Source organism: Carassius gibelio, chromosome A12, assembly GCF_023724105.1.
Source record: "Carassius gibelio isolate Cgi1373 ecotype wild population from Czech Republic chromosome A12, carGib1.2-hapl.c, whole genome shotgun sequence".
In the NCBI taxonomy this organism is placed as follows: Eukaryota; Metazoa; Chordata; class Actinopteri; order Cypriniformes; family Cyprinidae; genus Carassius; species Carassius gibelio.
In genome coordinates this window covers 25,016,441-25,042,175 of record NC_068382.1, presented here as the reverse complement: position 1 = coordinate 25,042,175, position 25,735 = coordinate 25,016,441, and the positions used below count along the sequence as shown (strand labels likewise).

Here is a 25,735-nt window from a genome sequence, read left to right as displayed (position 1 = left end):
GCTCGAAGTGAGGAAGACTAAAGCTCTCATCTTAGTGAGGAGGCGGGGCTAAGTCTTCTGAAGCCTGTGATTGGCTGCTTGTCCAAGGGAAAAAAAGAAAGAAAAGTGCTTAAAAGTTTATTATAAGCCTTCACTTTGAAATTACGTGCGTAATTTTTCTAATTCGAGGGGTTCATGAGAGAACTGTAAAGGTTCGTGAAATCACAAAAATGCAAAATAAAAATAAAAAATACTTTAAAAAATCAGTTTTATTTTGGTCAACTAAAACCATAAAAAAAGTTTTTTCTACTTAAAATAAATATTAAATTAAGTTTATATATATATATATATATATATATATATATATATATATATATATATATATATATATATATATATATATATATATATATATATATATACAAAAGAAAAAATATATAAATTATTTTATATAATATATTAAATAATTTTATTGGTTTATTTGCATGTCATCTGTCCATTATTCAACTTGAAAGTTTTGTTAAAATATTAACTTAAAAATAAATATTTTAACCCCAACTGGGTAAAGAGAATCCTAAATTTAGCTTAAAACCTTAAAAGTGTCTGATTGATCATTTTACATTGCTTTATTTCTATCTATGCGGTCTATTCCTCTAAACACAGAGTTTCTGTTTCAGTTTAGAAACGTGTGAATCTCCAGTGAAGTGATTAAATAAGATCTGGTCTCTGCGTGATGCGTGATGGCAGCCCTGGAGCGAGACAGGAAGTGGCCTCTTTCTTTTATAAAGCTACTTCCTGTAAATCGTAAAATAACGGCTCGAGCCCTGCGGTCTGTCAGGACGCTTTAAATAGCAAGAGGACAGAGTTTAGAGGACTGCAGTCTTATGTGGATCATTTCACACGCAATATGAAGGATGTCATAAAATCTGATCCTGTGCAAATGAAGCGGTTTCTTCTCATTTCTGCAGTCAGCCTGTGGTTTACTGAAGCCTGCTTTGCTTTCTAATCGTAAACTCGACAAATCTGTGGCTTCAGCTTCTGAAAACACAAGACAAGCGAAGGATTGATGCAAACACAAACTGAGACAGAGGGACAAAACAGACAAAAATAACACCACACTGACACACTTTACCATGGTAAACTAGTGACAGACACAGGTCAGACAAGCAGAAATCCAATGAATTAATAAATTAATAAATATATGAATGAATGAATGAATGAATGAAGGCTGATACATTTTTTGGGGGGCTAAAAAAGTGCCTGATCAGCTTGATTAATTAATTATAAAATTAAAGAATAATAATAATAACAATAATAATAACAATAACAATAATAATAATAATAACAACAACAACAATACAATAATAATAATATAATTATTATTATTAAATATAATAATATAGGCTTTATAATGCAATACTATGATCAGAAAACCTTTAAAAACAATTATTGTCATTATACAAAAAGGTTTATTTATAATAATGAATGCTGCAACATTTCTGTTTTTAAACTGTTTATTGTTATTTTTATTAAATAGTATAATTCACTGCTTTAATAATTATTATAATTAATTTAGTGTATAATAATTATAATATTATGGACTGAGTGAATACTTATAAAGTTGAATTACATATTGATTAATATTAAAATAAATGTTAATTTTTGGTTACACTATTTTAATGTGCCCTTGTTACAGTCGTATTATATATATATATATATATATATATATATATATATATATATATATATATATAGTAATATTAATTAAAAACGTAGTATATACGGTTAGTTGCATGCAATTATACATGTTTATTACATGTTTATAAACATGTTTATGTTTAATGTAAATAAAAACTATACAAACATTTTATTTTAAATACTAACCTAAAAAAACTTAAGACTTAAAATTTTTAAGTCAGAAATAAATACAAATTAACTAAAAAGAAAACAAAAATACATTTCAGCAATTATATAAAGTATTTAAATTTAGTTTAAATTTCAATATTAAGTCTCTAATAATGTCTAGAAGAAGAATGTAAAACAAAGACGTTTCAAAAGTAAAAAGATTGAGTACGTTTTACAAGGAAACACTTTTTCAGTCTCATGTTGAATTATATCATAAAGGTCATGAAGGTCACGTCGGTGGCTTCAGGAGAATCTTCTCTTACCCGGAGAGCGTTGACGAAGGCATCGAACTGTTCCTCGAGCGGCGCTCGCTCCGTGGGCAGCGGCAGACGGTAATACCTGCACACACACACACACACACACACACACACACACTTAGCCCGGCTGCAGAGATGAAGACAGCATGCATGCGGCGCTCCTGTGCACCTGTACGAGGGCATGGTGAAGCGCGGACGCTTGTACACCTCCTCGGTGACGTGCATGTCTTCTTCACCGCTGATGCAGATCTTCTGGGGCTCTCCTTTAAAATGCTCGATGTCGTTGTAGACGTGAAACACGTTGTTGTTGAGTTTGGCGAAGTCGTGAAGCTGAAAACACAAGAGCCCAGTTTGTCCTGAACAGGAAGTTGATGGTCAAGCACATGCAGTTGGGTCAATGACTGATAAAAAAGGGGGAAAATTATTTATTTTATTTATTTATTTATTTTTTTAAATGTGCAAAGAGCTTATAAATGTAACTGTCATAATATAGTTCATATCATTTTTTATTTAGATGTCCCGTTTTATGTTCTTATACCTAAAAACAACACAACGCCTTTCTGTTGTTTTGCCTAAACTTAGATTTTTCTAAAAATATTTTATATTAATATAAAAAAAAACTATCATATTATAATCATGAAAAAATATAATGAATGAATAAAAATTATATAGTTAATCCTGAGATAAGAAAATATTTTTATGTACTCTTATTATAATTATTATTATTATTATACGAATATAATTCACTGCTCAAATAATAATATTAATAATAATACATTTATATCAGTATTACTAATCCATAGATCAGAAAACATTATTATAATTATTTTATAGTATGCTTCAATGCTTAAATAATTAGAATATTAATAATACAAGTATAATAAATCCTAAAATCAGAAAATGTTATTATTACAATTACTATTATTATTTTCTAATCAAAAATTTATTATACTTATATTGATGCATTATTATTAGAATTAATGCTAAGATCAGAAAACAACATTCTTATTAATATTAAATATCATTATTATTATTATTATTATTATAACAAAATAATTATATTATATTATATTCTAAGTGACCGGTACCTTAAGATTTTCTTCTTCCTGTTCCGTTTTTTTTTTTCTCGTTGATGCACGTAATGAATGAATGAATGAAGTTATGTATGACTTGTGCAATAAATAAATAAATAAATATTAAAGTAAACCATATTTTTCTGATCTCAGAAAAGTCATATCAAATCAAAATAATTTTTATTTCAGAAGTTGAAATGTTCATTCAGGTAAATGTTTTCCAAAGTGACTGTGACATCATTGACCCGGAACCTCATTGCTCTAGATTCGTCTCTGACCTCTCGTCTGATGGTGAGCTCCAGGTTCTCCGAGCACGCCTGGCGTCCGAGATCGTGCAGGTTCTCATGAAGGTTCTCCTTCCTCCTGGGAGTGTAGGGAAGAAAGTCTCCGTCCGAACGCAGGAACACCACCGGCTCCTCTCGCAGACAGAAGAAAATCACCTCCTTTTGAGAGCAAACGCATGTAAATCAGCCGAATCAAAGCTCCGTTTAGTAACTCGTTATTTAAACTCCTCAAACAGTTTAATCAGCTCCGCAGGAATCAACAGCAGGTTTAGACAAACACCTCATCATTATTTGCACAGGGCTTTCTCCAGAGCACTGACCTGATGGCCTTCACCCTGCAGTCTCTGGAGGACCTGTTTGAAGCCACCCAGGCTGGGCTGGCCCATGCCGTACAGCGGGAAGCTGCCTTTGCTCCGGCGGAAGTTGGGCGCTCCGTACGAGCCGCTGGTGCTGAGGACGTCTGCTTTACTGAACACGTCCTGCACCATGAAGAAGGATCCCTGAAGAGAACATCAGCGTGAACACAAGCCGCTCTGATAATGCAGCTTTTGCTTTTAAATCAAATGTGGTTTTTTTTATTTAACTGTTTTGCAAAGAAACATCTTTATGAAAGCCTGGTATTCCCATTGCATTAAAAAAAAAAAAGTTTTTTTCTTTTGGTCTCTGACACCTTTTTCTCAGATTTGCCCCCCCCAAAAAAATGTATTGCAGTTTTTGCAAAAAAAAAAAAAAAAAATCCATGTTTTTAAATCATAATCACAATTCTTTTTTCACTTTTTTTCTCAGAATTGCAAAAAAAAAAAAAACGAAAAACTATTGCAGTTATAAAAAAAAAATTATAATTCATGTTTATATCTCACAATTTAGACTTTTTCCTCGCATTATGACTTTCGTCTCACAACCTTTTTTAGTTTATATCTCACAATTCTGACTTTTTTTTTTTGACAACAAGAAATTAAAACGAAGATAACGAAGCTGTACTTTTTGGTACTAAAAATGAATGACCCTCCTGATTCTCATTATTGTAATAGAAAGTTATTATTAATTATTTAATTATTTATTTTTTCTTTAATTTGCCTATAAAGATCTGAAAATATACACCGTGATAGGATTTGTTATAATGCTTTACATTTTTTATTTAATTTAAAAAACAAACTCAAATTAAAAATACAGTTATTTTAGTATTTTTATACATAATTATAATTTTTTAAAATATATTTAATATATTTTTTTTATATTTTTGGCTAAAGTTTTGGCACTGAAATTTTTATATATATATATATATATATATATATATATATATATATATATATATATTTTTTTTTTTTACATATTTTTATTTTTACATATATATTTTATTAAACCTAAATGGAAATGTAAAAAAAATAAATACAAATGACAGAAGCTGTCATTATCAAAACGTTCACATTTATTACAGTTTAGTATTTTTAGTTTTTATTCATAATTGAAATAACTTTTTATTTGTATAATCTGTTTTTGTTAAAATTTTTGGTTAAAGTTTTAGCACTAAAATAAAAAAACTATATTATAATTTAATTAAACTAAAACAATAATATAAAACAAATAATAAAAATGACCAAAGCTAAAAAAAAAAAAAAAAAAAAAAATCTTAAAAAATGTAAATAAAATATTACTTAAGTAGAACGTAACACTGATGATGTCACAAAAAGGCAAGAGGAAGAAGCTTTCATTACAAAAAAAAGTTCAATACAGATTTTCACAGTTCTTCCCAACATGCCACACGTGCAGTAACCCCAGCTTTAATAAAACGATCTGCTAAAGGCCAAATTATTACTCTGGGAAGTAGAAAACCTGAGCATTCAGCTCCAGAAGAACATCAGATAATCTCTGGAGAAGGCCGAGTGTTTGACAAGCGGACGCTCTGTTGATTCGCAGCGAAACTCGTCATTGACTCGTCAGCAAACAGAAACTAACGAGCAAACAAAGGGAACGAGCGCACGTCTTCAGTGGCCGGCAGGAGGTGAGGAGCTTCAAAGCCTTCGGAGAAAGGTGCAAACGTCTGTGAAGACTAAAGAGCAGCGAGCAGCGAGCAGCGGGGCAGTGATTAATGAGAGAGACACGTTTACCACCCTCGCATTCAGCCACAAACACACCGGAAATGCAACCTGTTTTCATGAGATCGGCCCTCACCTGGACCAGATGGTGCTCAGGCATGTTGTCCGAGATCCTCCCAACTTTATAATTCGTACGGAGGACATCATCGTGGATCTGAAACTCCTGTCTGCAGTTATACCTGCACACACACACACACACACACACACACACACAGACTCAATCAGGAGAACGATCGGTGACTGCAGGCGTCTCAGGACAGAGCCGGACGTACGTGATGACCACAGGAGCCACTTTATTAGTGATGATGGACTTGGCCTTGTTGTTGTGGATGCTGAGCGCCTGGAAGGAGGCGGAGCTCGCCGACCGCCTGCTGTCCGTCATCCCGTTGCCGTGGAAACTCTCATGCAGCGTGGGCTGGGGAGCAGCGCTGGCAGTCGTACCCATACTCCTCCAGCAGCTGTCAATCAAACACACACACACACACACACACACACACCAGTGTATTTTGAGCACTTTAGACATGTATATTCAATGCAGTTGTTCTGATGGAGGAAGTTAAGCTACATTTCCAATTTCAGCATTATTTATTCTTTTGACATTTCACATTAAATACAGTAAGTATCAGCTGTAAACAAAGTGACCCACATGTGTACATTACTCCTGGAGCCATAATGAGATCTTGATATCTCTAGAACGGAAGCGTATAGGGCCTCAAGAATTAAGATACTAAAAGACAAATTGGTTAAGGACTCAAATATAAAACGATTTTACGATATCTTTAAAGCTTCTGGAGTTATAGGAATGCAAACTTCCAAAAAAGTTCAAAAAGTGTTTCTTCCTCATTTTTTTGAATGGTCACAATTGACACATAATGCAACGGAGATTGCTAAAGTCAACAGATTTTACTAAAAGAGCAATCAATCTCTGTGTGTAAGTAATATAATGAAGCTGCCGGCTTTCTGAAGTCATTTTTACACCCCTGAAACTAGGCTCTGAATCTTCTGGGATGGACCCAAAAGGATTTATCCTCACTGAATCCTGAATGAACACGAGGGACTTGTTTATGTCTGTGTCCAGAAGGGAATCAGTGTAATCTCAATTATAAACCATAATAAAAACATAAATAACAATAATAAACATATTTTTTTCAGAAAAACATATAAAAATAGGAAACGATTGTCAAATCATCATATTTTCATGATTTCTGAAGATCATGTGACACTGAAGACTGGAGGAATGATGCTGAAAATACAGCGGAGCATCACAGAAATAAATTACACTTTAACACAGATTCACACAGAAAATGGTTATTTTAAATCATAATAATATTTCACAATTTCTACAGGATTTATCATCAAATAAATGCAGCTTTGGTGAACATGGGAGACTTCTTTCAGAAAACATAAAACATACACAGTAAATGCCCACTGGGTAAGAAACACACACACACACACACACACACACACACACGCAGATCAGAATGTCATTTGGGGTCCATAAAAAGCCCTGTTTCCTATCCAGATCACGAGTGATTCCTGCACTACACTAAATTAATGTCACGCTGAATAATCTCATTCTGTACAGTGGCTTGTTTTTCGTTCGCCGGATGAAGCTCTTATGAAAGTGGGGCAAATTTAAGGTGAAATCTTCAGAGCACAACCCGCAGAAATGCGTCTCAGATGAACGTCTGGCCTGAAAACCCACCCACGGGTCGCCAGACGATCGCTCACAAACATCCTCTCTGAAAAACAAGCCGTCACGACCCCGTGTCTGTTTACAGACACCGCAGACACACTCCTCGCCTTCACACTGACACGTGTTTACCTCCGGTTCTGTTGGGGAAGCAGGGCTTAAATGTCATCTTTAAGGGCATTTTAGTCACTTTTCAGTTTCTGGGTCTGCACAAACCTGCAATTATTGAGTTCAACTACATCATTTCTAGTGTTTGAAACATTTCAAAGTAGCATGGGCTCATTAGTCGAGTGTGAGAGGAGACACGAGAAAAACTGTTTGAGCCCAACATGTAAATATTACCACTATATAAGTGTTAAAAAATATATAATAAAATATAATAATAATAATTTAAAAATAAATAAAATAAAATGAAATATTATACAATTAAATAAAAATTAAAAAGCCAAAATAAAAACAATAGGATACAAAAATAAAAAAATACTTTATATAATAATACATTAAAATAAAATATGATAAAAAATAAAAAGCTATGAAACTAAAACAGCAAAAATAATACAAATAAAATAAAACTAAATAGGATAAAACAATTAAAAAAATATTAAAATAAATTAAAAAGAAAATCCAATACAAGATAAAAATTAAATCTTAAAAAGTAAAAGCTAAAAATAAAATAAGGTATATATATATATATATATATATATATATATATATATATATATATATATATATATATATAGGCTGTGTGATAGATGAAAAAAATTTTTTCACGATTTTGATCATGATTTTGACACACACAGACATGCTTTAGTCATAAATGCATTCAGTATAAATTTGAAACATATTTCCAAAAGAAAACCAATGAGAGCTTTATCAAAAAATTGTAACATGTCTCTAGAACAGACTTAAGTCAAAATAATCACTAAGTAAAGATGTCAAACAAAATCTAGACATATGGCAAAAAAATATAAAAAAAATAAAATAAGCGTGCTCCGATCATAGACTGTATATAAGGATCAGATATATACTGCTACACACACACACACACACACACACACACACACATCACTAAATAACAACTTATAATCAATAAACAAATATTGAAAAAAAATTGAAAAAAAATTGGATGGATGGACAAAATGATTTTTTTGTTTTTTAAGTTCAACCACACAATAAACAAATTCCTACATAATCACTACAGTCTCCGTGTGGAATCAAATCTGGAAACAAAACACTGTTTCTCCAAGTGACAGAATTCCCTCAGGAAACCCAATTACTGCGGCCCATTCACACGGAAAATAAAATCTCCCAGTGTCCACGGCCCTGAAAACTGAGGACACACACAGATGGGCACAGAGGGGCATTCCCCTTCCCTCCTCAACATCTATTGAGATTCGGCAGGCGATGGGACGCTCGCACAAAAGGGTCTCAGCGCAGACAGGAAGTGCTCTGCAGCTGCAGGAAGCATCTGCCGTCGAACGGGCGAAGAAGAGGAAGGATGCAGAACGCTCCTCATTCTTAAGAGATGTACATCACAGATCGGACGGCACATTTATAGCTCGTTCCAGATTTATTCATTGCTTTATACTTTGACAAAAAGGTTCTTCTATGGCATCGGGAAGCAATAATAACTTTAATAATAAGCATAAAAATTAAATAATATTATAATAAAATAAAAATAAATAAAAAATAAAATACAAATAAATAAAAAATAAAATAAATATAATAAAACAGGATAAAAAAATTCTAATTTAAAAATCTAATGGATGGATGCTCTAAAAATAAAATAATTTAAGTAGTTATTTTGTAATTAGTTTTTGTAAATTCATTATTTTGTTATAATATAATATTGATTTGATCTGTTGCTCTTTGCAGTAGCTACTGATTAATTAAATTAATTTTAATACAGGTATTAATTCTTTATTCTAACAGAAGTGTATGGGGCAAGTAAAGCACTTGGACGCATTGCTCAGTAAAAGGTGTGTTTGAGCTTCTGTAGATGATGTTATTGGCTGGTGATGTGTTACACACATGAGCTGTGGCTGTTGTGGTGAAGTTTACACACACTTGCTCCATAGACCTCTCTACACACTTCATACAAACCAGAGGAAGATGAACTTATGCTCTGTGGTGAAAGACAATAAACCTTGTGTGTTCATTATCTGATTATTCTGAGAACATGAAAAATGATATTCAGACAAAACGGAAGGTGGGTTTTGATTAACTCGATTGGACGATTAAAAAAAAGCTGAAAAATAATAGAGATTGATGTCAACAGCAAAGCATAAAATGCACTAATAAATCATAAGCCTTAACGAGTATTAATAATGTGAATAAGCTCAAGTCTCCATACGCTCGGATATCTCTAACTTCTCTGAAACAAAAAAAAAAACAAATTTCCAAAAGAGGGTCAAATGAAATCTTAAGGGAACATGTGACTGAAGCAAACGCTGTAATTATGGTGAAATAAACGCAGCTGGAAAATCATTTGAAGATTAGTCTAAACTCCAAGAAATGCAGCACTTCTCTAAACTACGCTTTGAATATGGTTTTGGGAATCTGAAATATGATACATCACAGTTTATTCTTTTATATACACATATACAAATATAAAATACAAAAATAAGTGATAGAAAATAAGCTAAAAACACACAAAAAAAAAGAAAAAAAATGAAATGTAATAAAATAAAATAAATAAAATGAAAAAAAAATTAATAAAAAATTAAGATAAAATAAAGAATAATTTTTTTTAAAATAATATAAGTTAAAAAATAAAGAAATAAATGATAAGCTAAAAAAAAAAGATAAAATAAAGAATAAAAATTATAAAAATAATATAAGTGATAAGCTAAAAATCCAAAAAATAAAATGAAAATACAAATGTAATTTGTAAAAAAAAATTTTTTTCATAAAAATAAAATAGAAAATATTATACAAGTAAAAAAAAAACTAATTGAGGAAAAGGTAATGGAATTAAATTGTAAAATAAAAAAATAAAAAATAAAAAAAATAATTATATATATATATATATATATATATATATATATATATATATATATATATATATATATATATATATATATATATATATATTAAAAAAAAATTTTTTAAAGATAAAAAATAAGTACCACCACAGTGGAAACTGCTTTAACATACATAAGAAATGCTTTTTATTTTTATTTTATTTTATTCTATTTATTTTATTTTGTTCTTTACTGTACATATAGATATGAAAATGACAGATATTGCCTTAGAAACTAGCTGAATTAAAATACATTTGTAAAACATGGTTTTAGTTTTAGTTAACTACAGAAACTCTGGTTTGAAATGACATGATGGAGAGTAGATTATGCCAGAACGTTCATATTTGTGGTAAATATCATTTTAAGGCAGCCAGATACCAGTCCACTTCACAGGAATCAATGTGGAAATCAGAACACATCTGTGATCTGCACATTATTACACATTACGTGTAATAGACACAAGGATCAGAGTAACAAAACCTCTTCAGCAGAGGACGGTCCTCATAAAACTCAGAGTGTTGTGTGTCTTTAAGAGCTGAACATCCAAATGAACGACAGTGATGTTCACATGAATGATTCGCTGGAGTGACTCTTCACACTATATATATTGTTATTATTCTGACAATCAGCGTTTGACCTCCATTAGCAGTGAAGCGCACAACTTCCCTCACGTGTAAGAACAACTGCCCCAGAAAAACTAACTTCCTCACACAACTTCCTGTTGCAACACGGCGAGGATCTGCACGTTACTTCACGAAGGCACTGAACGATTTACATACACACATGCTGTAATATTTACAGTTTAACTGAGGTTTAACCTCATTCATTAAAATAATTGCAAAAGCAAATCCTATGCAATTTAGTTATCAAATACATATTTGATATTTTATTAAAAAGTAAATAAATAAATATAACACAAAATGCTATTAAAACATGGCAATAACCAAAACAAAATCTAAACAAAACAACTATAAAGATAACTGAAAAATATAGTAAATAAGTTTCTAAATATATTACAAATTTTTAATAAATGACAAGGCAGTAATCAAATAAAATAACTATTCAAATTTAGTAAGTTTGTAAATATATTTTGATATTTTATAAAAAAATAAAATACATATGAACACGCACACACACACTCACAAATAAATAAATGAATGCATGGCATTAAGCAAAACAGATATAAAAATGATTACAAAAATGTAAATATATTATATGCATATATATTATATAAAACATTAAAATAATACCTAAACATTGCATTACTATGCCCTTTACACATGGTACTTTGTAAGTGAGGGTTCAACCTCAAATGTCAGCAGACCAAAGACACACAGTGCATGCAACACTCAGAAGTAAAGTGCACCAGCGTCTGTCAGATGCATAAACCTAAACTAAATATCAGCACTTGAGCTTGAACTGAGCTTGTCCTGTGTCTGAACACAAAAACGTTGTAGGTTTTCCCAGAATGCTACAGAAAAAAAATTGTGCATCATTCTCTCTCTCTCTCTCTCTAACACACACACACAGGCATTTACAGATCAGAAATAGCACATAATTACAGTTATTCTGAACGGCTCTCCGAGCACAGCCCAAAATGAAAACACGGCCTCGCCACATGCACATGAACACAGTTTTAATGTGTGTAACCATATCCGAACCAGAAACCAGCTGTTAAATCTGGTAACTCAAGGCTACAGGACAGCATTAGTTATCAATATCAAACACATGGATGTGAGTGTTTGCCACAGGTACATCTATTAGACAGACGCTTCATTCACTGTCACTGTCTGGAAACGAGCGATGTTCTGCATCCACCGATGAACGTCAGACAGCTTTGAGTGACACGAGGGAGGGTGAACGTGTGTGACCCACAGACAGACAGACATCACGTCTCTCGCTGAAACCCACTGAAAACCCTTCACATGACGGCGCTAGAGACAAACCACAGCACGGAGGAAGCCATTACTGCATCCAGCATTTATCCAATTTATCCATTTATTAGCCAGTATTTACCCTCTAGACTCACATCATGTGCCTGAAACATCAAACAGGTCAAAGAGGCCATTCTGCATTCATTCATTAATGCAAACATACATCAAGAAAATACAAAGACAAAAAAAAAAAAAATTCCGATACATTGCAACATGCAATAGAGCTCTACTGTAAAAGCTAATGTATTTTAATACTAAAATGCAATAAAACTAGAAAAATAATTGTATAAAAAGTTTATAAATATATTTCAATATTGTATGTATATATATTATAAACATACACACTTTATATTATAATATTATATTATGTCACTTTAATTTACATATTTAAAAATAATGTTAAAAATATTAAGTATATTTAGATATTTTATTCAGATACTATATATATATATATATATATATATATATATATATATATATTAGTGGTGGGCCGTTATCACCGTTAACGCGAGACTCTTATCGGGCGATAAAAAAAATATCGCCGTTAATCTATTCTCAAAGTTGGTTGTTAAGCTGCTTCCGGGTCCAAGCCTCAACTCGCTTCACTTGAGAATACGACCTCAGCAGCCGTTTATGAGCACTGTTTATTCATATTAATCATTTAAGCTAAACGCTTTCAAACTAACGGTATACACTACAGTCTCCGAGCTCACAGCGTCCCAAACACAAATAATTTTTACATATATTTTTTATATTTATATTTTCATTGTCTGGCTATCTGGGACTTCAGTATGGAGTTCAAGGTTAAGATTATAACTTTTTCGCTAGTATTCTATAACATTGTGAGTTTATATTAGCACCTTTTGTTGTTTTCTCGTGGTAACTGATGGAGCGTTTGGACACGGAAGCGCTGCTACGTGACGTCAGACTTAACAAGCGAATACTAAGCAAGCTATGATGACTTTCACCTTGATATTTTATATAACTGACTCGCTGAGGACAGCCTAAAAAGATGCTCAGAACAGTTGACATGCCACTGCTGCGCATCGTCACGAAAGCTTATCTTTCTCACGTGTTGTTAAGCCGTACCGCTTGTCGATTTAAACATTAAAGCATCCAACCACAAGACGCGGAAAAGCTGAACAGAGTAGCGCGTGCCGTTAGGTGCGCTCGAGAGAGAGAGAGAGAGAGAGAGAGAGCTGCGTATCACGGACAGCGACACTGAACCGAGCTCTCTTCTGCGAAGTTCACCTCGAAGTTCCTCCTGCACCCGAACGAACAAATGCAAATCGCAGTTTGAACGAACAAAAAGATGTGAAAGAGCCCAATTCAACACCACGGTGTTCTGGTGTTCAGGGCTCGCGCAGAGAAAGGCGTCTCAAAACACTAGAACATCGAATTTGCTTATTTTTGCTCTTGTGCCGACAAATAAACACAAAATATGTCAAAATATCCACCTTGGAAATTATGCTCGAAAAAACTGTCAGTTATTTCTTTAGTGAAAGTAAACAGTTGAGGAAAAGAATGTGATGTGTATTATATTGGATGTGTTCATGGTCTCTTAAAGGGACCGCACCTAATTTAGCGACTGGCTGCTGTAATGTTAATCCAAGAAAATGAAAAAGAAAATAACTCACTGCTCTTGACTGAATTTCTTTGTAGTTTTAACAGTCAAACCAAAAATTATTCAGAAACCAGATATAATTTTTTATATATTTCACGAGTTCACCCTTACATCTAATCTGAAGGCAAATAGTAGGCATATTTTGGCGTGCTGTCCTGGGGGAGGGGTCCGGGCCCGGAGCATAGCCCGAACCCAAATAACTCCCCCTATCCCTAATTTGGGATAAATAGATTAGAAGTGAGGAGTTGGGGTGGAGGAGGGTTGCCGAAAAACTGTCGTGGGACAGGAGGTAGGAAGACTGGATATATATACACGTGCGTGCTATAAGATGATTAGCTAAACGAGATGCACCTGTACCAAATTGGATGATTATCTGATCGTGCTTCTCCCGAACTTTGTTAATAAAACCACATTTCACGAGTTCACCCTTACATCTAATCTGAAGGCAAATAGTAGGCATATTTTGGCGTGCTGTCCTGGGGGAGGGGTCCGGGCCCGGAGCATAGCCCGAACCCAAATAACTCCCCAAAAGAAGCTTAAAGCCATAGGACAGCAGCCAGAGAGATAAAATTTAGTTGCCCCCCAAAATATGCGTGTTGGGAAGAAAATGCAGAGCGACCTGGAGAGCCCGTGCAGTGTTCGACGAGAGCTGCGGCTCGCAACGTCTTACCAGCGAGCCCTCCATGCCGCTTATGGGAGGAGCACAATGCCAGATATCAAGAAATGAGGGACTCTTGCTGCCTCCGAAGGGAGCTGCGGCTCTGCTGCACCGGAAGGGAGAGTCCCTCTTGCGGCTGAGTACGAGGCGCGGTTTGTTGCATCTGATGGAGGGCTCTCACTGCGACTGAAGGGAGCCAGCGACTGTATCCCATCGGGAGGGAGATCCCTGGCCGCCATAGAGTATGCAACATAACTCGGACGGGGGGTTAACACTGCGACCGAAGGGAGCCGTGGGTCTGCTGCACCAGAAGGGAGAGCCCCGTCAGATGCTAAATAGGCAATGAGATTCGAGCCGCGGTTTGGCGCGTCGGATGAAGGGCTCCTAATGCAACCGAAGGGAGCCAGCGGCTGTACCCCATCGGGAGGGAGATCCCTAGCCATCGTGGAGCATGCAACATAACTCAGATGGGGGGTTCACACTGCGACCGAAGGGAGCTGTGGGTCTGCTGCACCGGAAGAGGAGCCCTAGTCCGATGCTGAGAAGGCAAAGAGACGCGACTGTTGGAGGGACTCCCGCTGCATCCGAAGGGAGCTGCGGCTCTGCTGCACCGGAAGGGGGAGTCCCCCATTGCGGGTTTATGGAGGCACGGTTTTTTGCCTCTGAGGGTTCTCCCAGCCTCCGTAGGGGGTTCGCAACTCTGCAGCAGGAGTGCTGCCCCGGAGGGGAGAGCCCTGATTGACGCTAACTAGAATACGACTGTTGGAGGGACTTTTGCTGCGTCCGAAGGGAGCTGCGGCTCTGCTGCACCGGAAAGGCGAGTCCCCCTTGCGATGCGAGGCATGGCTTGATGCGTCTGATGGAGGGCTCACGCTGCGACCGAAGGGAGCCAGCAGCTCTATTCCCCCGGGAGGGAGAACCCTGTCCGCCCTTGAGCATGCAACATAACTCAGACGGGGGGTTCACCCTGCTACCGAAGGGAGCCGTGGGTCTGCTGCACCGGAAGGGAGAGCCCCATCAGATGCAGAATAGGCAAGAAGATTCGAGGCACGGTTTGATGTATCGGATGGAGGGCTCCTGCTGCGACCGAAGGGAGCCAGCGGCTGTGTTCCCCCGGGAGGGAGATCCCGGTCCGCCCTTGAGCATGCAACATAACTCAGACGGGGGGTTCACCCTGCGACCGAAGGGAGCCGTGGGTCTGCTGCACCGGTAGGGGAGCCCCGTCCGATACGGAGTAGGCAAGAAAACGCGACTGATGGAGGGACTCTCGCTGCGTCCGAAGGGAGCTGCGGCTCTGCTGCACCGGAAGGGAGAGTCCCCCTTGCGATTGGATAAGCGGCTTAATTTGATGCATCGGATGGAGGGCTGTCACAACGACCGAAGGGGGCCTGTGGCTCTGCTGCACCGGGAGGGATACCCCCATCTGCCGCTGAGCGCGCAGCGCAACTCAATGACAGATGAAAAGGCTCACACTGCGACCGAAGGGAGCCACTGCCCAGCTGCACCGGAAGGGAGAGCCCTGTCCGATGCTGAAAATAGGCAAGGAGATTGTTACGATGGCTGGAGGGCCCTTACTTTGGCCGAAGAAACGATAACTGAGAGGCTTCTATTATTCAAGTACACAACATGATTTAAGGAGGAATTTTTTTTTTTTTTTTTTTTTTTTTTTTTTTTTTTTTTTTTTTTTTTGAATGAATGAATCAAAATAGGTAATTGCACTTACATCCTTTTTTTTTTTTTTTTTTTTTTTTTTTTTTTTTTTTTTTTTTGAATGAATCAAAATAGGTAATTGCACTTACATCCTTTTTTTTTTTTTTTTTTTTTTTTTAAATCTATTAGCTGATCAGGGCTGCATGGGCTGCCTTTATGTGGCTTTGATTGTACCTGATGTAACTTTTGAAAGCTTCTGATGACCAACGACCCAGAGCCTGTATTTGATTTTGGGAGAGTCCTTTCTGAGCTGCTGTAGTTGCTGCCCCAATGCGGAATGAGTGGCCGGAAAAATTTTCTGCGTGAAAGCCTGATTGCGTAAGTATGAGCTTTAAATGTTTTTGGAACCAAAAACGTGTAACGGGATGGTTGGAGTCGTCGACAAAGAGAGGGTCCAGTGCGGATTTGGATTGGGCGTTCCTGAACTGGATATAAGAGACGAGAGCCTGATAAGGTTGAATTGGAGATGGGAGATTGAAAATGTATATGAAGTGGCCTTTCCTTTCTTGGTCCGTCTTACTATGTTTAATGGAGTAAGCGATGGTTTCGTTATCCCGTATGCACAAATCAGAGATTGTCGGATGGAGTTTGGGGTTGAATTTCGAGGTAATTGCAATTTCTGAGCATCTCAGAAAGCCGAAAAAAGCCAATAGGAACATGGCATCTAGGGTACGAGCGGTATGGATCGAATGATACCCTGTGCGGAGCTTTTGGATGCAGTTTGTGAGGATGTCCAGAGTTATGGGTTGTCTGGAATCCGGGTTTGATGGGCGAGCTCTTTGAATTCCTTTGATTAAAAGAGAAGTTTGCGAATTGTTTATCACGGAGGAGGGGAAGCCGTGGATTAGTTTATGGAAAAATTGAACGCCACTTAAGTAACCTTTAATAGAACTTGCCTGGAGGTTCTTCGCGGTACTGAGGAAGGAAATAAATGAAGTAATTGAGAGGAGAGAAAAATCGGGGAATGGCAAATGATAGGAGAGGTGAAAAGTTTTAAAACATCTCCACGCTGTGAGATACGACTGGATGGTTCTGGGAGAAACTGCATGTAGGATAGAGTCGATGGATGCGTCGAGAAGGGGTTTGAGGGGATGCGTTATGGAAATATGAGTTGTGAATAGAGAGGAACTGGGGTTGGTGATGTGTCTGCTTCCGGAGCCAGCGTTCTGAATTTCTGAAACATGAAACGAGAGAGAGAATCAGCAATTTGATTTTTGGATCCGGAAATGTGTTTAGCAATTATGATAAATTGATCACATGCTGAAATCCATATTAGACGTCTTAGTAGCGGCATGAGAGCTAGGGAATTGGAACGGCCTTTATTTATGCAATGCACGGTCGCTTCGTTATCGCAGTATACTAAAATGCTGCTTGACGTCCAATTTTTTCCCCATAGAAAGGCTGCGACGACTAAGGGGTAAAGTTCGAACAGCGCGGAGGATTGGGGAGAGTCGAGCATCTGGGGGGGCCACGGAGATGCGAACCAACGGCCTTGATAAAACCCCCCGAAACCGACGGATGGGGCTGCGTCGGTAAATAATTGGATGTCGTCGGGGAGAGACACCAGATCGCTGTAGAAAAAAGTTAAGCCGTTCCATTGTCTGAGGAAGGAGATCCATAAACTGAGTTCATTGCGACATGCCTGGTTTATGATAATTTGATCATCTAAGGCATGCACGGAGGATGCGAGTGCGAGAAGATGAGAGATGAAAGGGCGGCCTTGCGGGATTATGCGCATTGCAAAGTTAAGATGCCCGAGCAGAGAGAGGAGATCGCGCTTTGAACAACTTTGGCACTCTGCTAAGGAAGAAGCCACTAAAATTATTCTGTCGATTTTTTTCCTTTGGCAGAGAGGCCTGGAATTTGATTGAATCCAGGTTGATACCTAAGAATTCAATGAAATGGGTTGGTCCCAAGGATTTCTCGTGCGCAATGGGGATTCCTAGCTCTGAGAAAACCCTGTGGACAGTTGTGATATTTTCGGCTGGAATTGCATCGGGAGGTGAGACAATAAGAAAGTCGTCGAGCAGGTGGATTAGGTGAGGAATTGAATAGTTATTAGAAAGAATCCAGCAGATTGCCTCTGATAACATATCGAAAATTTTTGGGCTGCTTTTACATCCGAAAGTAAGGCGTACGGAGAAATAAAACTTCCCACGCCAGCGTATCCCGAAAAGATGCCATGAATCTGGGTGGAGAGGCATCACTTTGAAAGCAGAAGTGATGTCTACTTTAGCCAGCCATGCACCGCGACCTACATTTTTTATCATGGTGATCGCTTGATCTATGTCATGGTAGTGCAGAGAGTATTCTTCGAGGGGTATGAGGCTATTTATGCTGGGAAATGGGGAATTACGTGGGGCTGAGAGATCGATAATCAGTCTCTTTTTTCCAGAAAATTTCCTGGTAGCCACTCCGATAGGGCTGATTCGAAACTCTTTGAAGGGGGGGGCATCGAAGGGCCCGATCATGAAGCCTGACTCGACTTCTTTTTTGATTAATTTATCTACTGTGTCTGGTTCTGCGAGTGCGGATTGAAGATTTTTGCAAATAATGTTCTGTGAGATTGGGCATGTAGTGCCGGGATTAAATCCCTGTTTGAGGCCAGATAGAAGAAAATTGGTAAAATTTTTGTCTGGGTGGTGTGAAAGTTCAGAGGAAAGATGAGAAATATTAATCGGAGTCGATAAGTAGTTTCTAGATTTTTTATTGGTAGCTTTCATGACTGGGCATACTGTACGAGCGTGGGCTCCACCGCAGTAATTACAGACATGGAGAAATTTGCATTGCTGTCTCACGCAATTTCTTCTGTTGAAATTACCGCAGACCTGTTGATTACCCGTGGCTGAGAAGGATTCTCTATTTGATGCTGGATGGGTGGTTGCCGGACGTGGAACGTAGCTGGTTGACTTGATTTGCGTCGGTTCTGGGCAGGGAATAATAGCTGGATTGATTTGGGGGCATGAGATGGTCGAGTGAGCAACTGACCTGCAGACTGCGCATGATATGTTGCGACAGCTAAAAAATACGCGGCTGTGAAGATCAGCATCCAGGGCGCCCCAATAGGGGCATTGATTCCACTGGGCTACGCGTACTGCACATTTGGCTGAGAATAGCTTGTGGTAAGTATAGAAATGGGTTCCGCCATAAGACAGCGCGAGTTCCGCGACTATAGCCAGATAGTCATTGAGCTCGCGCCGTCTATAGGGAAAAGCAGAGCAGATTACCTCCGTATAGCGGCTAAATGCGATCGTAAATTCGGAAAAAGAAAGGGGGCGGGATGAACTGGGAGTCGAATTTTTTAAAGTTACTGAGAAATCTCCGCAATCTATTTGTCGGAAGGAATCAGCCGGAGGGAGCAGAGAGAGAAGCGAGGAGAGATCAACATCCGCACCTGTGAGAATCTGTGATTTGATGGAACTAGGCACGGGGGGTGGCTCCATAGCGGCGGCATTAGGTGGAGTATGTAGAGGGGTCGCTGTGAATAGAGTATACTGCGGTTTAGCTTGGGTAGAGGAGTTGGAAGGAAGATGAGGAGGGGCCATAACCGTTTGCGGAGGCATCCTCACGCACGGATTATCCCCTGGAGCTGGGGTCGGCCCGTAGGGCGAAGGATAGAAGGAGAAAGGCGGAAATGAGGGAGGGGTTGCACCCGTTTGCGGAGGCATCCTCACGCATGGATTGAACCCCGGTGCCTGGGGAAGCCCGTAAGGAGAGAAAGAGGAAGATGGAAAGGAGGAAGGAGGCCAGCCTGCTTGTGTTGCTAGCTGAGGATTCCCAGCTTGGGTGTCTGCAACTGGGGCTGCTGGCCATTGGTGGGGGAAAGAAAAAGTGGAGGGGTAAAAGTAAGGAGGCTGAGCTTGAGCGGCTAGCGGAGGCAGCCTCGCGCTAGTCTTTGCAGCCGAAGGTAAAGTAGAAAGCAGTGGAGGTTGGAAATTCGCGCCCGTAGGCACTGTTGCATGCGGCGAGGCAGCTGAAGGAGCTGCAGAGATAGGTTGTGAAGAGGGAGGCAGTGCGATGGGAGGAGCGGCCGAGTTTGGGGCGTGGCCCCGACCTGCTGATGATCTGCTATGTCCTGACGCTTGGGGGGAGCTGGAACTTGAGCTGGAAGAAGATGACATTTGTGTGATACGTTGTTTAGACCTGTGGGCTTTGGTTACCTTTTTGGAGGTAGGTGGATTATTTCCTAGTGTGCTATAAAGCTCGTAGAGTTGAGCTTTGCTCATGTTGCGAGAAAACCTGACATCCGAATTTGACAGCGCTTGTCTTAGTCCTGCGACGGTCCATTTTCCAATGGGTGGGATGGATGGTGAAGCCGATGCATGTGATGTTGATGGTGATTGGATTGGCTGTCTCGATGGAGGAGGTGAACGGAGACTTCGAGGTGTGTGCGAATCCGGCCTATTTCGTCTTCGCCCGCGCGCTGAGGCCTCGGGCTCGGCGCTGCATCCCGGTTGAGAAGGAGGTGCCATGGGGTCAGCAGAGGAAGCTGCTTTAGAGCCGGTGGCTTGCTGGGGAGCTTCTAGCTCATTGTCTGAAGGGAAGAGTTCGAGTTCCGACATCTGGCGGACGAGTGGATGCCGAAAAACTGTCGTGGGACAGGAGGTAGGAAGACTGGATATATATACACGTGCGTGCTATAAGATGATTAGCTAAACGAGATGCACCTGTACCAAATTGGATGATTATCTGATCGTGCTTCTCCCGAACTTTGTTAATAAAACCACATATAGCAAAACTGTAATAATGTGAGAAATGTTGAAGGTGTCTGAATAAATGTAGGTTTGATTGTATATTTCATTTTTACATTGAAGACTATCCAGTGCTATTATTTGGTTTCTGTACCTTGACCCCTACAAACTTGAAAAAAAAAACTTAAACATTGGTGTGAAACAGGCGTAAGGTTGTTTGCACCTTGTGTAATGTGGAATTAGTTTACAGCTTTTTCAAGCACATTGTGATGCATTTTGGAAACAGGAGATGAGCCCCTTTTCTAATGCACCACCTAGCTTGATAAACCCCTTCTCAAAGACTTACTGTTTGTCAATGTTATTTGGGTAACACATATTCTGAATGCCTTCGGCAGAATATATAATGAAAAATTAATGAAAAAAACAAAACTGAGTAAATTTTTTTTTTTTTTTACAAGTATGTATATTTAGATTTTTTTTAAATTTAACAATACATATGTATTAAACACACACATATACATAAAATTATTCAACTAAATAATGTGGTGTAACCGACAGGAACTAATTTTTGTTGTTATGCATCAAGAAAACCATAAAACAGGAAATCAACAGAAGAAACATCACAGAGAGGCTGTCAAGTGACAACACCCAGTGATATTCCTCAGTGTCATGATGTTACTATTAAATACACTGATTACGGCTTGAACAGTTATTCAACATACTTTAGGATGCCTACAAATGTGCATTTAGTTTTTATTTTTCATATGACACTTTTAGAGTTATTACATAACTATGAAAATGCTATGAACGTTTCTTTTTTAAACACCACATGTTGATTGTTCTACTTCTGATTATAAGTTGCCTCTCGGACATCCTTCACACAATTACAAAAGCCACCGCTTTTACAAAAACAAAAAAACTCTCAAACTCATTCAAAGCCAACGTGTTCATGAACTCCTCGAGATGATTACACACAGTACAAACAGGATTGTACACTAAATCAAGTATATCTGCAGAAATAAAGATAAAAAAGACACTCAAGTGATATAAAACACACACACACACACACGACCGTACCTGAGGACACACACGCCACAGCACCATCAAATCCACAGATGTCTGGGCAGAGCGACAGCAGATCCGCAGACAGACAGAGACACGACTAACTGAGACGTGCCATGAGCTGCTCTACAGCCGTGTGTGTGTGTGTGTGTGTGTGTGTGTGTGAGAGATTAGCAGTCTAAGACAGCAAGAGCGAGCTTCAGTCCCAGCGTCAGACACAAACACAATCTCAGGAAGAGCAGAGTGGTAAATCTATGTGTGTGAAGGATGTGTGGGCGGGCTTTACCCATCCGTGCACACACACACACATTACCACATGAATTAAAAGCTCTCTACAGTGTGAGTGTGTGACTGCCGCCCATCCAAACACACACACAAGCCAAACAGCACGACGAGCTAACAGCATGTGTGTGTACATCTCGTAATTCACCGCAGCTCTCGTAAGTTAGCACATCACACTAATTACTTCATTCGTAAGCAATTAAGACACCCAGTCTTTAATCGTCAACACACACACAGCTGAGTAAACACGGTGTTAAACCTCAGCACAGGTTTGAGGGAAGACAGGACACACACACGCATTCATCACAGCACAGCACACAGCACATACTTTAACACTGATTAAAGTGAAAGTCGTGACATTTGCCAAGTGTGGTGACCCATACTCGGAATTGGTGCTCTGCATTTAACCATCCAAGTACACACACACAGCAGTGAGAAGTGAACACACCGTGAACACACACACACACACACACCATGAACACACACCCGGAGCAGTGGACACACACACACCCGGAGCAGTGGACACACACACACCCCGAGCAGTGGACACACACACACACCCCGAGCAGTGGACACACACACACCCGGAGCAGTGGACACACACACACCCGGAGCAGTGGACACACACACACACCCGGAGCAGTGGACACACACACACACCCGGAGCAGTGGACACACACACACACACCATGAACACACACCTGGAGCAGTGGACACACACACCCGGAACAGTGGACACACACACACCCGGAGCAGTGGACACACACACCCGGAGCAGTGGACACACACACACCCGGAGCAGTGGACACACACACACCCGGAGCAGTGGACACACACACCCGGAGCAGTGGACACACACACACCCGGAGCAGTGGACACACACACACCCAGAGCAGTGGACACACACACACACACCCGGAGCAGTGGACACACACACCCGGAGCAGTGGACACACACACACCCAGAGCAGTGGACACACACACCCGGAGCAGTGGACACACACACACCCCGAGCAGTGGACACACACACACCCCGAGCAGTGGACACACACACCCGGAGCAGTGGACACACACACCCGGAGCAGTGAACACACACACACACCCGGAGCAGTGAACACACACACCCGTTGCAGTAAACACACACACACCCGGAGCAGTGAACACACACACCCGGAGCAGTAAACACACACACACCCGGAGCAGTGGACACACACACACACCCGGAGCAGTGGACACACACACACACCCGGAGTAGTGGACACACACACCCGGAGCAGTGGACACACACACACACCCGGAGCAGTGGACATACACACACACCCGGAGCAGTGGACACACACACCCGGAGCAGTGAACACACACACCCGGAGCAGTGAACACACACACCCGGAGCAGTGAACACACACACACCCGGAGCAGTGGACATACACACACACCCGGAGCAGTGAACACACACACCCAGAGCAGTGGACACACACACACCCGGAGCAGTGGACATACACACACACCCGGAGCAGTGGACATACACACACACCCGGAGCAGTGGACATACACACACACCCGGAGCAGTGGACACACACACACACACCCGGAGCAGTGGACACACACCCGGAGCAGTGGACACACACACACACCCGGAGCAGTGGACACACACACACACACCCGGAGCAGTGGACACACACACCCGGAGCAGTGAACACACACACCCGTTGCAGTAAACACACACACACCCGGAGCAGTGGACACACACACACACCCGGAGCAGTGGACATACACACACACCCGGAGCAGTGGACACACACCCGGAGCAGTGGACACACACACCCGGAGCAGTGGACACACACACCCGGAGCAGTGGACACACACACCCGGAGCAGTGGACACACACACCCGGAGCAGTGGACACACACACCCGGAGCAGTGAACACACACACCCGGAGCAGTGGACACACACCCGGAGCAGTGGACACACACACACACACCCGGAGCAGTGGACACACACCCGGAGCAGTGGACACACACACACACCCGGAGCAGTGGACACACACACACACCCGGAGCAGTGGACACACACACACACCCGGAGCAGTGGACACACACACACACCCGGAGCAGTGGACACACACACACACCCGGAGCAGTGGACACACACACACACCCGGAGCAGTGGACACACACACACCCGGAGCAGTGGACACACACACACACACACCCGGAGCAGTGGACACACACCCGGAGCAGTGGACACACACACCCGGAGCAGTGGACACACACACCCGGAGCAGTGGACACACACACCCGGAGCAGTGGACACACACACCCGGAGCAGTGGACACACACACCCGGAGCAGTGGACACACACCCGGAGCAGTGGACACACACACACACCCGGAGCAGTGGACACACACCCGGAGCAGTGGACACACACACACACCCGGAGCAGTGGACACACACACACACCCGGAGCAGTGGACACACACACACACCCGGAGCAGTGGACACACACACACCCGGAGCAGTGGACACACACCCGGAGCAGTGGACACACACACACCCGGAGCAGTGGACAGCTATATCCAGCGCCCGGGGAGTACCTGGGGTTTCAGTGTCTTGCTCAAGGGCACTTCAGGTCAGGGGTATTGAGGGAGGAAGAAAGCGCTGTTCATTCACTCCCTCCCACCTACAACTCCTGCCAGCTCCGAGACTCGAACCTGCAACCTTCTGGTAACTAGTCCAACTCTCTTGAGTAACAAAGTAACTCTTGAATTAATGTTATTGTGTGTGAGTGTGACTGTGAGTATGAGTAAGAGTGTGTGTGAGAGACTGAGTGTGAGTGTAATTGTGTGTGTGTGTCTGTGAGAGTGACTATGAGGGTGTGTGTGTGCGCATGTTGACCGAGTGACATTCTTTAATATTAAAATAAAATGCAATTTCATAATTTTAACAAATACAAATATTGTTATATTTTAGTATTATTTCATATTTATTTGTATATTTATATTCAAGTCTATATTATACTCATAAAATAACACTTAAAAATTATTGATTTATTTTAGTTATCATTTCTAGCTTTGAGTTTTCTCTACACTACACCCAAGTGAAAGGACAAACACAACTTGCTCCTTCAAAATGAGTTCATTTGTTGAACGTTTCAGTTAATTTACTTATGTTTTCAGCTATGAATAAGAGTGTAGTACTTTCAGGAACATTGAATCCAATCTGAAATACAGAATTATATCAACTGCACCACAAACTTGGTGTAGAAAACCTCTCTGGGCCTCCACAAAACCAAAGCGATCTGACTGTGTCCAGTTCCTCCAAAACACAGGGCTTTTCGAGGACACTCTTCAGGGGGTATTTAGAAAAAACTTCAGATGGAGACCAAGACGCTTGTGTTACTGACTAATACAGAAAACAGCAGTTATACACACAAACACACAGAGAGAGACAGAGACAGAGAGAGAG

At 40.2% G+C, this 25,735-nt stretch overlaps 2 protein-coding genes across 3 annotated transcripts in view; both read right to left on the bottom strand.

Annotated features, from left to right (window-relative positions):
- Window positions 1-25,735, bottom strand: part of LOC128025552 (paladin) — a 60,254-nt gene that overhangs the window by 29,624 nt on the left and 4,895 nt on the right. The window contains exons 1-7 of one of the 2 annotated variants that reach the window (XM_052612004.1): window positions 22,005-22,228; window positions 5,867-6,052; window positions 5,671-5,773; window positions 3,819-3,998; window positions 3,493-3,657; window positions 2,311-2,471; window positions 2,148-2,223 (exon numbers count right to left, since the gene is read on the bottom strand). In XM_052612004.1, coding sequence (XP_052467964.1) covers window positions 2,148-2,223; window positions 2,311-2,471; window positions 3,493-3,657; window positions 3,819-3,998; window positions 5,671-5,773; window positions 5,867-6,039 — 858 coding nt within the window. In that variant the 5' untranslated portion in view covers window positions 6,040-6,052; window positions 22,005-22,228. Of the gene's footprint in view, window positions 1-2,147; window positions 2,224-2,310; window positions 2,472-3,492; window positions 3,658-3,818; window positions 3,999-5,670; window positions 5,774-5,866; window positions 6,053-22,004; window positions 22,229-25,735 lie in introns of those variants that run through there. The other variant, XM_052612005.1, reaches the window with a different exon arrangement.
- LOC128025665 (proline-rich protein 36-like) lies at window positions 16,330-20,798 on the bottom strand. Its single transcript, XM_052612148.1, has 2 exons — window positions 19,631-20,798; window positions 16,330-17,410 (listed from the first exon to the last, which is right to left on the bottom strand). The coding sequence occupies exons 1-2, from the start codon at window positions 20,796-20,798 to the stop codon at window positions 16,362-16,364; spliced, it is 2,217 nt and encodes a 738-aa protein (XP_052468108.1). The 3' UTR covers window positions 16,330-16,361.

Bases quoted from the DNA above. Each gene is read 5' to 3' on its own strand.
- LOC128025665 (XM_052612148.1), bottom strand. From the start codon at position 20,798: ATGTCGGAACTCGAACTCTTCCCTTCAGACAATGAGCTAGAAGCTCCC. The intron at 17,411-19,630 runs GTGCGGATGTTG...TTCATGTTTCAG, and splicing joins CAAATCACAGATTCTCACAG to AAATTCAGAACGCTGGCTCC.